This window comes from Sorex araneus, chromosome 6 (genome assembly GCF_027595985.1).
Source record: "Sorex araneus isolate mSorAra2 chromosome 6, mSorAra2.pri, whole genome shotgun sequence".
Classification (NCBI taxonomy): Eukaryota; Metazoa; Chordata; class Mammalia; order Eulipotyphla; family Soricidae; genus Sorex; species Sorex araneus.
The window spans coordinates 101,002,234-101,018,323 of NC_073307.1; the positions used below are offsets into that span (position 1 = coordinate 101,002,234).

At 44.7% G+C, this 16,090-nt stretch overlaps 1 protein-coding gene across 3 annotated transcripts in view; it reads right to left on the reverse strand.

The window, feature by feature from the left end:
• MRPL48 (mitochondrial ribosomal protein L48) overlaps positions 1–16,090 on the reverse strand; it is a 70,339-nt gene that overhangs the window by 33,324 nt on the left and 20,925 nt on the right. For all 3 annotated transcript variants that reach the window (XR_008630794.1, XM_055143932.1, XM_055143933.1), the window contains one exon: positions 6,805–6,893. Coding sequence is in view for 2 of the 3 variants with exons in the window: in XM_055143932.1 (XP_054999907.1) it covers positions 6,805–6,893 (89 nt within the window). In the remaining variant the exon portion in view is untranslated. The remainder of the gene's footprint in view (positions 1–6,804; positions 6,894–16,090) is intronic.

Below are 16,090 nucleotides of genomic sequence, written 5' to 3' on the forward strand. Positions count from 1 at the left end.
GGGAAATGCAGATCAAAACAACCATGAGATATCATCTCACACCACAGAGACTGGCCCACATCCCAAAAAACAAAAACAACCGGTGTTGGCGTGGATGCGGGGAGAAAGGGACTCTTCTTCACTGCTGGTGGGAATGCCGACTGGTTCAGCCCTTTTGGAAAACAATATGGACGATTCTCAAAAAATTAGAAATTGAGCTTCCATTTGATCCAGCAATACCACTCCTGGGAATATATCCCAGAGAGGCAAAAAGGTATAGTAAAGATGGCATATGTATTTCTATGTTCATTGCAGCACTGTTTACAATAGCCAGAATCTGGAAAAAACCAGAGTGCCCCAAAACAGATGACTGGTTAAAGAAACTCTGGTACATCTACACAATGGAACACTATGTAGCCGTCAGAAAACATGAAGTCATGAAATTTGCATATAAATGGATCAACATGGAAAGTATCATGTTGAGTGAAATGAGTCAGAAAGAAAGAGACAGACATAGAAAGATTGCACTCATATGTGGAATATAATGTAGCTGAGAAGTACAAGTTGGCAATGATGCAACTTCTGGCAGATATCTCTCTGGACTTAGTTACTAAAATACAGAAACCCAAAACCGAGAGGCCGCTAAGTGTGGTCACTCGACCTCATACCTCTTCATCCTCAACAATGGAAAACAAATTATCTAATGCTTCCTTTTCAGCAGGTCTGACTTTAGGGGAGAGACTCTCCAAACAATAATAGTGAGTTTTGTTGAAATATTGAATGCAATCAAAGTGAAAGTAAAGTGAAATTTATTAGTTACACAGGCGGAGGGCTAAGGGTGGGGGGGCTAGGGGTGTGGGGGGGTAGGGGTGTGGGGGTGTGGGGTAGAGCTATACTGGGATTCTTGGTGGTGGAATATGTGCACTGGTGAAGGGATGGGTATTCGAGCATTGTATAACTGAGATTTAAACCTGAAAACTTTGTAACTTTCCACATGGTGACTCAATAAAAAAATTAAAAAAAAAAAAAAAGAAGTGTTTGTGGCCCAAGAACAAAAGAAAAAAAGAATATACCACTTCATACTGGTATAGAGCTAGGTCATTTTTCCCAAGACTGCCTGTTTATCCTCAATCTTGTCCAGCCTCCAATCTTAAGATAATAGCAGCTCAGGAATCAGAGGCTTGCCAAGAGCCATTTGTGACAGGATAAATTAGAAGCAATAGAAATTGCTGTCAGTTTCTAGCTGTCTGCCTTATGTTCTGTTTCCCAGGCTCAGGTGTGAGAGAGAAAAATGTCTTTTTCTTCTTTCCTTTTCTTTGGCGGGGGCGGGGGGGCACACCAGTAGGGTTCAGGGCTTACTTCTGGCTCTGCATCAGGAATCACCCCTGGAGGCGCTCAGGGACCATATGGGATGCCAGGATCAAACCTGGGACAGTTGCATGCAAGGCAAACGCCCTACCCATCGCACTTCCACTCCAGCCCCAGAAATGTCTTTTTTAAACTCAGGCAACTTACTTCCTCTTTAGATATTCACCTATAAAAATCAAGATACCTTTTCTTTCAGACACTTTCTACTGTTTTCACTGCTGAAATAGACTGTCTGTCATTCATGATTGTGGGACCCCTAGATAGAGTAAAGTCCCAAGTCTTAGGAGACTGGCATTACTCCCAGAAAACTCAGATTAGAATCACAATATGGTAACAGTTCTAGCTTCCTGAGATCCAAATAATAATAGCACTGTAGCACTGTCGTCCCATTGTTCATCGATTTGCTCGAGTGGGCACCAGTAATGTCTCCACAGTGAAACTTATTATTATTATTATTGTTTTTCTTTTCTTTTCTTTTTTTTTTTTTTTTGCGTCACACCCGGGGATGCACAGGGGTTGCTCCTGGCTCTGCACTCAGGAATTACCCCTGGCGGTGCTCAGGGGACCATATGGGATGCTGGGAATCGAACCCAGGTCGGCCGTGTGCAAGGCAAACGCCCTACCCGCTGTGCTATTGCTCCAGCCCCCATTGTTACTATTTTTGGCATGTCGAATATGCCACGGACAGCTTGCCAAGTTCTGCTGTGCGGGCGGGATACTCTCGGTAGCTTGCTGGGCTTTCTGAGAGGGACAGAGGAATCAAACCCAGGTTGGCCGCATGTAAGGCAAACGCCCTACCCACTGTGCTCCAGTCCAAATAATAATAATAATCATAATAATAATTGCACTCATCAGTTTAGTGACTCTAAGACATGAACTTTAAGATAGGCATAGGGTTGCTATATTTTAAAAAATTATTTTTGGCTTTCTAGGCCACACCTGACAGTGCTCAGGGGTTATTCCTGGCTCTGTGCCCAGGGATCTCTCCTGGTGATGCTCAGGGGACCAGATGTGGTGCCAGGGAGTCCAGGTCAGTCATATGCAATGCAAAGGCCCTAACTACTGTACTAGCGTTCTAGCTCCAGGATTATGTTTTCTTTAAACCAGAATTTATGTTTTCTCTCAAGAGTGCTTCTTGCAAATCACCAGAGAGAAAACCATCACTGGGCAGACATTGGGAGTCTAGATGCAGCCTAAGACACAGTTGCTTCCTACAGGAAGAATACAGCAGGCTGGGAAGGATAGTATATTAAAAATGCAGGGCTTGGGAGATGGCTTAGAGTGCTGGGGGCCACACCCTGTAGCTGTAGAGCTATACCCTACAGTGGTCATGTGGTTTCAAGGCTCAAACCTGGGGCCCGGCATAAGCCAGCATGTGCTCTGGCCCTGTGAGGTCTTTTAACATCAACAGATAATGCAGGGCCACGGAGACAGCTACACATGGAGACACAGTGTTATGTCTGGAGAAATACTGGAGACAGGACACCAGAAATGCAATCCCCCACTGTCAAGAAAAAGTGTCATCCCAGACAGAGGTAAAGAGCATGTGCAAAGACTCAATGGTGTGAGAGAGAGCATGCTGCTAGAGGAAATGTGCCTCAAGCATGGGGCAAAAAAGGACATCTCTGAGAAGAGATGCCCCCGGGCACAGCCAGGCACTCTGTGCTTAAGGATTAACCCTTGTAGAGCTCAAGAGAGTAGGGGGGCCAGCTGAGGATGCAGAAAGGAATGGAAAAGGAATCAGGCTGCTTATTGTTCTTCCTAGGTTTGAGGCTTGGCTGGAGCAATAGCACAGCAGGTAGTGCATTTGTCTTGCACGCAGCTGACCCAGGTTCTATTCCTCCTCCCCTCTCGGAGAGCCCGGCAAGCTACCGAGAGTATCCTGCCTGCATGGCAGAGCCTGGCAAGCTCCCCGTGGTGTAATTGATAGGCCCAAAACAGTAACAAGTCTTACAATGGAGACGTTACTGGTGCCCGCTCGAACAAACTGATGAGCAATGGGATGACAGTGAAACAGTGATACAGGTTCGAGGCTTAAGGCAAGAGAGGACAAGATGCTTTCTAGCTTACCCAGCCCAGAGACAGGGCCTGGGACAGAATCTCTGTAAACTTATCGCAGGGTTCTGTGGTGTAAGTGAAGAGCTGGCAACAGCTTCCACCACTTTAAAGCACTACATGCTAGCCACACTGGAACATGAGTGTCACCTTAGACAAGCCTGCAGTCCCAGAACTGGGCCATCTCATTTGTGCAGGCAAGCAAGGTCAGCTGGAGCCAGCTGTTGCAAATAGTGGGTTGCTTCTGTCAGCTCTGATTGACGACTTCCGGGAAACTGCAGGAACTCATTTCAGTTCAAAACAATCAATATACCTGATGCCAGGGAGCTGTGTGCTAGACACGAAATGCTGGACACTGATGGTTCAGAGACCAGTGTAACATGGCCTCCTCCCCTAGGGAGCTCACAACCTAGAAAGGAGCAGGAGGTTGTTCTGTTTTGATCACTAAGACAGAACAGACAGTTGACACTGAGTCGTGCGTCCTGGGACAGAGGAAGCTGAGAAATTCCTGCAACTCACAGAAGGGCAAGTCACCTGTGCCTGGAATCCTGGGAGGCTTCTCAGACAGGGAGATTCACCCTCCTCTCCTCGCCCTGCTTCCTTAGTGGGATTTACGGGGTTTATTAGCGAAGAAGAAATCTTCCAATTAGTCAGAACTGCATTTGAGAGGCCTTAAAAACACCATAAAGATCTTAAAAACATCAACAAAGAGAAAGGCAAGACGGCCCATGCAAGGTTTCCATGAAACAGAGACAGGGCTGAGCAGATAGCACAGTGAGCTAGGTGTTGCGTTGCACCTGACTGACCCAGGTTTGATCCCTGTACCCCATAAGGTCTCCGAGGCCCAGCAGATGGAGCATGGCAGCGCTAGGAAGGCCATGCAGCAATGGGGTTTACACTGGGGCCCTGAGTATATCAGGCCGAGGTTCCAGTCCTTCCGGTTAACTCCCTGGATCCAAATTCCTTTTATACCAAGCTAAGGTCAGAGCAAGGCATCTGTAGAAAACTATCTTTGAGAGAAGACCTCAAGAAATTCAAAAATACAAAAAAAGCACACACTCAAAATGAATTTTATTTCCTGCTAATTTATGTGGAACTTTTAGATGGGATCCCAATATAAATCCCAAAATAAAACAACTCCAACAACTTCCTCTAAGAGGTCACAGCTCAGGAAAGTGTAAATCACTCCTGAAGTTAATAAGCGGTGTCTTCCTTTCAGCACTTGTCACTCTCGGATGGGGAGCATAATTATCAGCCTCATCACTAATGGTTTGCCAGCTCCCTCTGAGCATGAACTAGGCCCTGCTCATTCACTCTGTTAAATGCCACCACAACCAAGGCTGAATAGGCAAAGCACCTGATAGAGCTGAGCACCTCACAGGTGTTTAATAAACACAGTTTGTAGCATCAAGGAGTGAAAGGATGAACTGAAAGACTCTCAAACATCTTCCATCCAGTGTTTTTCAGTCCCTGAGAGTCGGATAAAAGCAAAGGGTTCTCTTGCCGGGAAAAATAAATCAAACATTTTAGAAAACATTTTATATATAATTGTAGAGTCCACCATGGCCAGACGGGTATGATGAACTGAGCCAACGTTCATCAAAGTTGTGACAGAATCAAATCTGAAATGCCAATTTCCAGGTTCCCTCTTGGGTACTTGTCCCACTGCTGAGTAACAATTTCAGGAGGACCGTTTCCTGTGGTTTTCTGCTTTTGAAATGTCTTTCTTTTCATTTTTTAAGCTTCTTGAATTAAGAATGATACTCAGGGGAATGGAGCAATAGCACAGCGGGTAGGACGTTTGCCTTGCATGTGGCCAACCCAGGTTTGATTCCCAGCATCCCATATGGTCCCCTGGGCACCACCTGGAGTAATTCCTGAGTGCAAAGCCAAGGGTAATCCCTGTGCATCACCAGGTGTGACCCATAAAAGAAAAAAAAAAAAAGATACTCAGGAGAACCTGGCAAGCTTTGCGGTTTCTGTTGCTTGAATATAGTGGCCTAGGATCTCTGCAGAGGAGCGAGGTCACGGGACACGTGTATGGTTTCACAGAAGCATGAAAAGAAGCATAAGGAGGCCACACTGCTCAGCTGAGGGGGCCTTGCCGTGCACGTAGGAGACCCAGGTTGTGGGGACTGGAACTTTGTTTTGTTTGGGTGTCATATCCAACTGTGCTCAGGACTTTCCTCCTGGCTCTGTGCTCAGGGATCACTCCTGAAACAGGGCTTGGGGGCCCAAATGCAGTGCTACTCTACTATCTCTCCCCCACCACACGCAATTTTTTTAATACATAAAATAAGCCAGACTTGATGTGAAAGTCTTCCGAGCAGAGAGCAAATTCTTCTCATATGTTTTTTTTACAGGAAGCCAAAGATTTGTGACTCGAGATCAGACCTCTGGCTTCCAAGGCAGCACTATGCCCATCCCACCAAGACATCATCTGCACTGCCAGGAAATCCACCACCACAGAGCCACGCTGCAGCTGGGGCCAGCGAGATCTCTGACAATGCTTAGAACTCCAGGGGATCTGGGAAATGGATTCAAGGAACACATTCAGATAAGTCTGCAAATGCTTTAAGATTTTAAAAAGTCGTTCTTGACTGGGGCTGGAGCAATAGCATAGTGGCAGGGCGTTTGCCTTACACGTGGCTGACCTGGGTTCGGTTCCTCTGCCCCTCTCGGAGAGCCCAGCAAGCTACCGAGAGTATCTAGCCCGCATGGCAGAGCCTGGTAAGCTACCCGTGGTGTATTTGATATGCCCAAAACAGTAACAAGTCTCACAATGGAGATGTTACTGGTGCCCGCTCGAGCAAATCAATGAGCAATGGGATAACAGTGACTGAGTTCTTGACTGAGAATGTCAATCCACCTCTACTTGCCACAGACCACGCACTTAACAAAACTGAATGTAGCATTTTCACTGTGCAGTCCATACTGAACAGGAAGGTAACTGAGGAAGGGTTGCGGGGGGCGGGAACAGTCTCATAAACAATACAACTTAATGACCTGCTTTTCATTTTCACTGTGATAACATGGCCTAGAGCTGGGATAAGACAGAGCTGGTAGGATCATCCCCAGCCTAGAGAATACCCAAACTAAGTACCTGGCAAAGACTAAGGAACAGCCAGCTGTATTTCTAGCTCTATGGCTCCAATACCCTCCAACCCATGCAGTTGGATTTTCAGGCCTTTGCAAAAGCTGCATACCATCCTTTGTTTGTTTTGGGGCCACATCCCCAGTGTTTACTCCTGGTCCTGTGCTTAGGGATCACTTCTGGTGGTGCTAGGGAGAACATCTGGGGTGATGGGGATCAAACTGGGATCAAGTGTGTGCAAAATAAGCACCTTAAGTCTCTCTCTGGCCCCCACTGTCTTTTTTAACAGGCGCTCCTGCCCCCTTTACCTCTTGTGCTTGAACTAGGTGCTTGTACCGTCCAATGCCATGGGTGGGCTTCGACCTGTGCTGCCGACTGCTACTCAGCAGAATGCCACCTGGAAGAGAGATAAAACACACCCGTTTCAAAACCCCTCCAGAGCAGTGTTCATGTGCGAGGAGACACTCGCCCCACTGGAAGGCTGAGGAAATGTGAGCAGCAGCTGCTGGTGGGTTTAAGGAATAAGAGAGAGACCTTGATCTTCAAATAACTCAGTCTGACCCTTTTCTCTCTCTTTGGCCCCTGGGCTATGTTCAGTCTCCACATTATTTATTTACTTCCTTTTGAGAAACACTGATGGTAAGAAAACAAAATATATTCTCACAGGAGTCCTGTTTTACCTTGTTCTTCATCAGCAAATAATCCTTTTGAGGGGCTGGAATGATAGTACAGAGGGTAGGGCACTTGCCTTGCATGCAGCCTACCTGTGTTTGATCACCAGCATCCCATATGGTCCCCCGAACACCACCAGGAGTAATTCCTGAGTGCAGAGTTATGAGTAACCCCTGAGCATTGCGGGGTGTGACAGTGCCCCCACGCCCCCACAACACACACACACACACAAAATTTTTTGAAGTTTTCTAGTTAGTGTTATATAGTGAAAGAGACTGGTGGCAAATATAACCAGGAGGGTTATATTTCTAAGTGAAAAACAGAATTTCCATATATGGACTATTCACTTGATAGATGCACAGATGCTGAATTCATGTAACTATTGGCATGCAGAGATAAGATTTTCCTTTAATTCTCATTATTTTTTGTTTTATATAGCCCCACGCCAGCCGAGGACAGGAAATATCCTTTTTTCTCATCAGGCGGCATGGCGTCAGCCATAGTATGAGGACTATTTATTAAGCAGGCATGAACTTGGTGGTGCGGGAAGGAGGAAAAAAAAAATCATGTACTTGAAACAGTGGGACTTCATATCTCTCCATTCTCAGCAATGGAAAACTAATTATCAAATGCTTCCTTGGCAGTAGGGCTGTCTTTCTTGGGGGGAAACTCCAACAATAGTGAGTTTTGTGTTGAAATATGGAATGTAATCAAGGTAAAGAGAAAATGAAGTGAAATTTATCAGTTATGCAGGTGGGGGTGGGGGAGCGGGGGTGGGAGGTATACTGGGGATTTTGGTGGTGGAATATGGGCACTGGTGAAGGGATGGGTGTTTGAGTATTGTATAACTGAGACATAAGCCTGAGAACTTTGTAACTTTCCACATGGTGATTCAATAAAATAAATAAATTTTTAAAATTTTTTTTAAAAAGCATATTAAACATGATGGGAAAACCAATGATCAAATTTTGGTGTATGAAGTATTTCAGTGGATAAATGAGCAAGTTTGTGAGTACCTAAAGAATGGACAATCAACTATGTTTTGGGGGAGACGGGGTTGAGTACAAAAATAATAGGATCAGAAGTGGTATCAGCTGATGGGGCCAGATAGTGGGTAAGGGTTCAATCCCCAATATTCCATATGGTCCCGGAGCACCACCAGGGGTGATTCCTAAGTGCAAAGCCAAGAGTAACCCCTGAATATGACTGCATGTGGCCCCAAACCAAACCAAAAATAAGTAAAATTAAAATTAAAACAAAATAAAGGGTTGGAGCTATAGTACAGCGGGTAGGTAATTTGCCTTGCACGCAGCCAACCTGGGTTCGATCCCCAGCATCCCATATGATTTCCTGAGCACCGACAGAAGTAATTCCTGAGTGCAGAGCCAGGAGTAACCCCTGCCATCGTCAGGTGTGACCCAAAAAGCAAAAAAAAAAAAAAAAATAGTAAGTGGTACCAGTTGTTTTAGGGGTCACATCTAGTGGTGCTCATGGACTATTCCTGGCGTGTGCTTGGGGATCTACAGTGCCAAAGATTAAATCTGGGGCTCCCAATGCAAAGCATGCAGTCCAGTCCTTTTGAATGAACATACAAGGCATGTTTATTTGATAAATATTTATGATCTCCTATCAGCAGAGCCAGCAACAATTACACCCTTTCATCCACATGAAGGACATGCACTAGATTTGTGAATTGTTCAATCTATCCAATATCCACAGTGGCCCCAATCTGTATCCAGCAATGCCCAAGAGTTGGGGTTAAAAAATGGACAAACACAGTTTCTGTATTAAAGAACCTCTGACCGAAAAGGCAAACAGGTGCATAATAAGGGGTGGAGAGAGGGAAGGCATGTGTGACACAAATGCCATCTAGAATAAAAGCTAGTGATGAGAGGAGCACTTAAGCTGGAAGTGACAGGAAAGGATTCTAGGGGGACAGCGGACTCATTAGCAAATCTGTTAAATTTTTAAATTACAAGTTGTGATAGACAATAAAAAGAAAAATCACACAAGGTTATAGCAATACAAAACTATTAGGTAGATCAATTTTAGACTGGCATTTCTGGGAAGAACTCTGAGAAAATGACATTTAAATGAAGACCAAAATTCAGAGAAAAACAGTAATAGTAAAAATATCCCTGAGGAGAAAAAAAGTAGTTAGAAGGTAGGAAAAAAGAGAAGACTTAGTTTTTTTGTTTTTTTTTTTCAATCTTATACTCTTTCGTATCTTTAAAAAACTTGTTCAGGGGCCAGAGGTAGTACAGGAGGAAAGGCACTTGCATTACAAGTGGCCAACCCTGGTTTGATCCTGGGTATTGCACATGGTCCCTTCTGCACTGCCAGAGTAACCTCTGACATCAAAGTCAGGAGTAAGCTCCAGGCAATGCCGCAAAAGGCCTAAACCTCCCTGTCAAACAATAACAACAACAACAAGGGCCAGAATTGAGCCCCAGGTCCCCCAAGCTCTGCTGGGAGCATTCCAGGGCCAGGAGTAGTCCTTGAGCACTACCAGGTATGACACAAACGTACTGTTTCATATATATATACATCACACTGGTTTTTTTTTTTTTTTTAAGTTATACCTAGAGTTGAGGTATTTCAGGCACAGGGAACAGTGTGTCCTACTGGCACAAAAGTCCCAACATGAGAAACAACTTGGGGCAGAGCTTGGCACATTGCAGGACTGGAAAGACCCAGTGCCCGGAAGGAAATGTAGCAAGATGGTACTGAGTACCTAGAAACTGAACACAGTGGTTTAGTCTTTGGACCTTGTTCAAGATCTTGGTTTCAGGCTAAACTGTCATAGGCAGGGGAGTGGGTGTCTGCTGTTTGTAGATCACTCTGGTTGCTGCATGAAAAGGGAGCGGGCAGAGAGTGTGGGGTTGGGGGACTCAGCCTCAAGCTGGCAGCCTTAGCTGAGCTGGTGATACTCTGGGTCCACACTCCTCTCTCTATTCCTTCCTCTAAAGCTGATCAACTCACTTTTCTAAAAACAAATCTAACATATCCTTTTTCATTAATTCAATGATTTACTCTCTGGACACACACTATTTTATGTGTTTTGTGTTTGCTTTTTGTGTTACCAGGAATCAAACCCAGACCTCCACGTGTGAGGCATGCATACTCCCGCTGAGACGCAATCTGGTCCCAAACACAGACGTATTCGATCTGCATATAGTGTTTGCTTTTCTGAGCTACACCCAGTGGTGCTCAGGGCTATATCCTGGCTCAGCACTTGCTCCTGGTGGTGGCCAGGGGACCATGTGGTGTGAGGATTAGGCTTCCTCACGCAGAGCCTGCACTCGGCCCACTGAATATCTCTCTAGCCCCAAACACAGTATTTTAATGTACCTACTACGTGCCAGGCACTGAACTAGACACCACAAAGATGTTCATAAGTGAGACAGGAAAGGTGTTTGTCATATGAAAAAAAAAAAAGAAAATGTTCAGTGGTTGTCCACAGCCCAAAGAGCACACTCGAAGGAGTATTTAAGCAGCCTGGTGGTGTGATCTAGGTACAGCCACTTCGTCTCCCCACTCCCACACTGCCCCAGGCCTCGACAACCCTGTTCTCTGCCAGAGCTGAGCTTGCTTTCTGAGAAACCATGCAGTTTTCATGCCCTCAGTAATCCCGAGGGGACTGTCCCTCTCTGGAGAAATCCTGACAGCTTCCAGGGCCAACTCAAGTGTTACTGATTCAGTGAAATGCTGCTGCTGCCTAAAGAAAGGCCGTCAAGAGTCACTTCACTGTCAGGACAGCGAGACAGTTCAAAGGCTGGATCGAAGCTCTGGGTGTGGAAGTCCCGGGTTTGATCTCTGAGCACTGGGTCAGGAATGACCAGGCGTGCATCGCCTGGTGTGCGCCCCCAAAATAAATAAAATAAAATAAAATAAAATGAGTTACTTCACAGTTTCAGCAATCCCATGCCTCTAATTATATACATATACATATATATAAATTTTTGTCTAAATCAAAAATGAAAACTCATCAGATACCAAGTACCATCTTTAAGCACACAGAAAACTCAATCACCCATCAGTTTTAAACAGCAGAATCCTAACTGATCTTTAAGGTGATGACACATCTTAGATAAAAATGCTGCAAACACTCTCCCCAGTCTCTCATCTACTGCAATTCCTCCACAAGGAAGCATTTTCAAATTCCGTTTGGGGCAATTCCTATCATTAGAGCAACTGGTAAATTAAGATGCTGGTTCAAGCCACGGTTAACATTTTTCCCCTTCAAATGAAAGGTTTGGGTCAAATTACCAGTGGTTAAACTGCTTAATTACCCCGTTGTTTTAATTGTGAAATTTACAAGTCTGAAAGCCTCTGATTTTCACTAAATTCTAGTGTCCACCACCCGGCAGCTCCTCACCCCCTACACTTGTTGGCATCCTGGGTTTCTTGCTGTCACAATAACAGACATGGCAGATTCCTGAGAGAAAAGGCAACTCTTTTCATGGAAGAAGACACAAAGCCCCAGGAATTCAGAAGAACACTCTAAAAGAAGGCTTTAAAAAATGTTTGAATTTAGCACTGGTACGGGGTGCAATCACTGAAGCACTCCTCACAAACCTGCCCCTTTTCTTCTTCTCTAGCAGATCCAAGGGCCAAACGAGAGTAAACCCATCAATCTACACTGGAAGGAAACAACTTTATTGTAATTATTTCTCCTTCAAAACTGAAATAAGATTTTATTTTATTTTATTTTTGGTAAAGCAGGGCTGTGCAGCAGGGAAAGAGGAAAAACTCCTTCAGCCAAGAACCTAATTACTGGCTATTCTCTCTATGGAATCCCTGGAGGGCTGACGCTTCCCCACACCTGGTAAAGTGTCTGCTCAGTAAGTGCAGATTTAAGGTGGAGGGGGGCGGGGGGCCGGTATTCTGAACATGTTATACCTAGACAATCTGCAATGATTTGGTCTTGGCAGCCACCTGCTGTTTTTAAATTTTCTTTTCAAGCTTTTTTCAGTTTTTCTAATTACAGTGAATTACTTGGATTGGAAAGTGCAATGTCTGTGAGCCTACCTTTTGGTTCCTGCCGTAATGAGAAAATGCTGAGTTCCCTTCATTTAACCCCTTTTATTATATATTTACTTCTACTCGTCCATCTATGCTTAAACTGGAAAAACATGGTCATTTCAATCAGCTGATCCCTCGGGGAGAGCAGCTGGAGCACCAGATCCCGCAGAGCACGGGGGTGACCGCAGGACTAGGACACTGTTCCCTGCTCTGCTTTCCTGAAGATTCTGAATTTCCTTCTTGAATTTCCGACCTAATCTCTCAACACTTACTTGTCTTGCATGTGGCAAACTATGGTTTGATTCCTGGCACCCCATAAGATTCCCCCAAGTACTGCCAGAGATCCCACCTGGGCACAGAGCCAGGAAAAGCTCGTAAGCATTATTAGGTGTGGCTCCAAATCACCTCTACCCATCCCCCAAACTTTGAAGAAGTGAGTCAGAGAGACAGTACAGCAGATTGTCTTGCACGAAGCCCACCCAGGTCCAATCCTAGCACCACATACAGCGCCTGGAGCTACACCAGGAATGATCCCTTAGCACAAAGCCAAGAGCAAGCCCTGAGCACAGCCAGGTGTGGCCTCCAAAGCATAAAAAAACTACTTAAAAAAATCTCAGCTCATGGAAAATGCTACAGAGTTGTGTCCTTTCAAGTAGAATTCTCCCAGCAGGCCGACACTGGTGAGTAACCTGGGACTTGGCATCTTTTGGCCTCGGAGTTCCCTGACCATAATTAAAAACGGGGCAAAGAAAAATAGAAATTGCCAGTAAATGTGTAAAAATACCTTTAACCAACTGGAAATAAAATTCAGGAGCTGGAGAGATACCGCCAGGGTTAGGGCAGTGGCAGATCAATCCCCAGCACCACATATGGTCCCATAAGCATCACCAGGAGTGATCCCTGATCACAGAGCCAGGTCTGAGTACTACTGGGTGTGGTCCAAAACTTCCTTCAAAATCATGCAAACTGGACCAGTGAGAGACCTCAACAAACTAATCTCATGCTATGTCAGCAGGAGTTCTGGGCTCTAGGTGTGGTCCCTGGTGCCACATAACCCCTAAAACACCAGCAGAAGCAAGCCGCTCTATCTAATGTTCATCGATTTAAAGAAGGCCTTTGATTTGTTGAGACTGAAGTGGTCATCGAAGCCCTAGTCAAATAGAGTGTTCAAACAGTACATCAGGATCCTCCGTGAGCTATATTATGGATTCACCACCAGGATTACTTGTCACCTCACAAATTATTTCCATCACCATTCTACAAAGAAGTGATCATCGACATAAAGAGAGGGGTTTGGCAGGGCGAAACCATTTCACCGAAACTCTTCAGTGCCACTCTCGAGAACGTCATGTGATGATTGGAATGGGAAGGAATGGGAGTGAAGATAGATGGTTGGCAACTACACCACCTCTGCTTTGCTGATGATATCATTCTAATAACACCAAAATCAGCCAAGCAGCACGAATGCTGGCCGACTTCGACCACGAGTGTGGAAAGGTTGGTCTCCAGCTGAATCTCACAAAGACAAATGTTCATGAGAAACGAACTAGTCCTTGACGTTCCATTTGCTCTCAATGGAATGAACATCTCCGAATGCAGCAGCTAATGTGTACCTGGGTCGAGAACTCAACATGACAAACGACCTGGCACCCGAGCTGCGCAGGAGGAAGAGAGCGGCATGGAACAACTTTCAAAAGCATCAAAGAAGTGGTTAAGAGGACAAAGAACCTCCGGCTTTGGGCACATCTTTTCGACTCCACCGTTCTTCCTGCACTAACATACACCTCAGAGACCTAGGCCCTATGAAAACAGGATGAGAACGCTATTCGGGTATTCCAAAGAGGAATCAAAAAGAGCTCTGTTTGGAGTATCACGTTTTACTCAAGTGAGAAAAGGAATCTGGAGTTCCAACCTCCATTGACAATCGAAAATAAGGGACACTATCTCATTTACCAAGGTGTCAAAAATCAGATGGGCCGTACACGTAATGTGATTTAGAGACAAGCACTGGACTAAAGCTGTTACTGAATGGATTCCACAGGACATCAAAAGAACACCTGGTCGCCCACCTCTGAGATGGTCAAGACCCTGAATGAACAGTTTGGTGCTCTTCATGTTCCTGGAGCGAGTGGATGCCATGGGCTACACTAGCATGCAACAGGGACGAATGGAGACGTTACTGGTGCCTGCTTGAGCAAATCAATGAATAATGGGATGACAAGTGACAAGTTGTTCTGAGGACATACCCAGAAGTACTCAAGGCTTACTCCTGGCTCAGGATCACACCTAGTACTTAGGAGACCAACAGCAGTGTCAAGAATCAAACTAGGGTTGGTCATATGACAAGGCAAGCACCTTAACCCATTTCTCCAGTTCCAACAGTTGATAAATTTTAATAGCATTTTTTTCCCAAAATCTTTCCTCATATTTCATAACAGTTTGAAATGAAATTTGCCTCTAAGCATGGGATAAGGGAGAAAAAAGTGACGGGGCCCTAAACACACATACACACACACACACACACACACACGCATGCACACACATGTGTGCAATTTTTTTAATATACATATGTATTTTTTAATATACATGTGTTTTACATGGGATGACAAATGACAAGTGACAAATTGTTTTGGGGACATACCCAGCAGTACTCAAGGCTTACTCCTGGCTCAGGGTCACAAAACAGTATTTTATTTGTTTTTGTTTTGTTTTGGGGGTCACAGCCAGTGACATTTAGGAATTACTCCCAACTCGATGTTCAGGATATACTCCTGAAGGTGCTTGGCGATGGGAATTGAACCTCTTTTTCATGCATGCAAAGCTTGCACACGAGTCCATGAGCTTTCTCTCTCCAGCCCATTATCCTTTACATTTTATATACCAAAAGATACAAAGGTTATCAAAGTGTTAAACTCACAAATCTGCCTCTTTTATTTTCCTCTATTTTTCTATCTTTCAAAATAAAAGAAAAGACATTTAAGAGGGAAATAATCACTTAACAACAATCTTTCCTTTACCCAATACTCACTCAAGCTCTTAATTCTCTTTTCTCCAAGTCAGGCAAGCCCTGTAGTAACACTGTATTTAAAGGATTCTTCTAATTCCTGACTTTTCTTTCACTTGTCACCTCACAGATAATTTCCATCACCAACTGTACCCCATCTGCAAAGCTAACTTTAAGATTCCCTAATGTTGCCAATGCCCTCTTTACTGCTAAAGCTAAAGAACAACACTGAATTCTTATTTATTTTGTGGGGGAGGGTCACACCTGGCGATGCACAGGGGTTGCTCCTGGCTCTGCACTCAGGAATTACTCCTGGCAGTGCTCGGGGGACCATATGGGATGCTGGGAATCGAACCTGGGTCAGCCGCGTGCAAGGCAAATGCCCTACCTGCTGTGCTATTACTCCAGCCCCAAATTCATATATTTTGTGATCAGTCAAGAGCACACACTTGACGAATACTTTAGTTGTGCACTTTTTTCTTCTTGAACCACATCTTTAGACCGCCACAAAACCACACTATTTGGGTTTCTTCATACCACTTGGGTCAACCTTTTTAAACTTCATTAGCCATTTCTTCCACCTCTATCCAATTTTTAAATTTTTGTTTATCTTTCACATTGCCTGGGATCAGACCCAGGCCTCATATATGTAAGGCAAGTGTCTTACTGATGAGCCATGCCCTTTCATGTGGAAGCCCTTAGTGCCTGGTTCTTGGGCCTCTTTCCCCAGATAATCTCATTCATACCAACAGCTTCAATTAAAATCAATATGATGGTTTCTGAATTTACATTTTCAACCCAGTCCTGTATTTTGAGCTCAAAGACTGTGTATGCAACAGAAAGCTTAATATAGCCTCTTCACAGGCACGCCAACTCAACATGTACAAAACCAG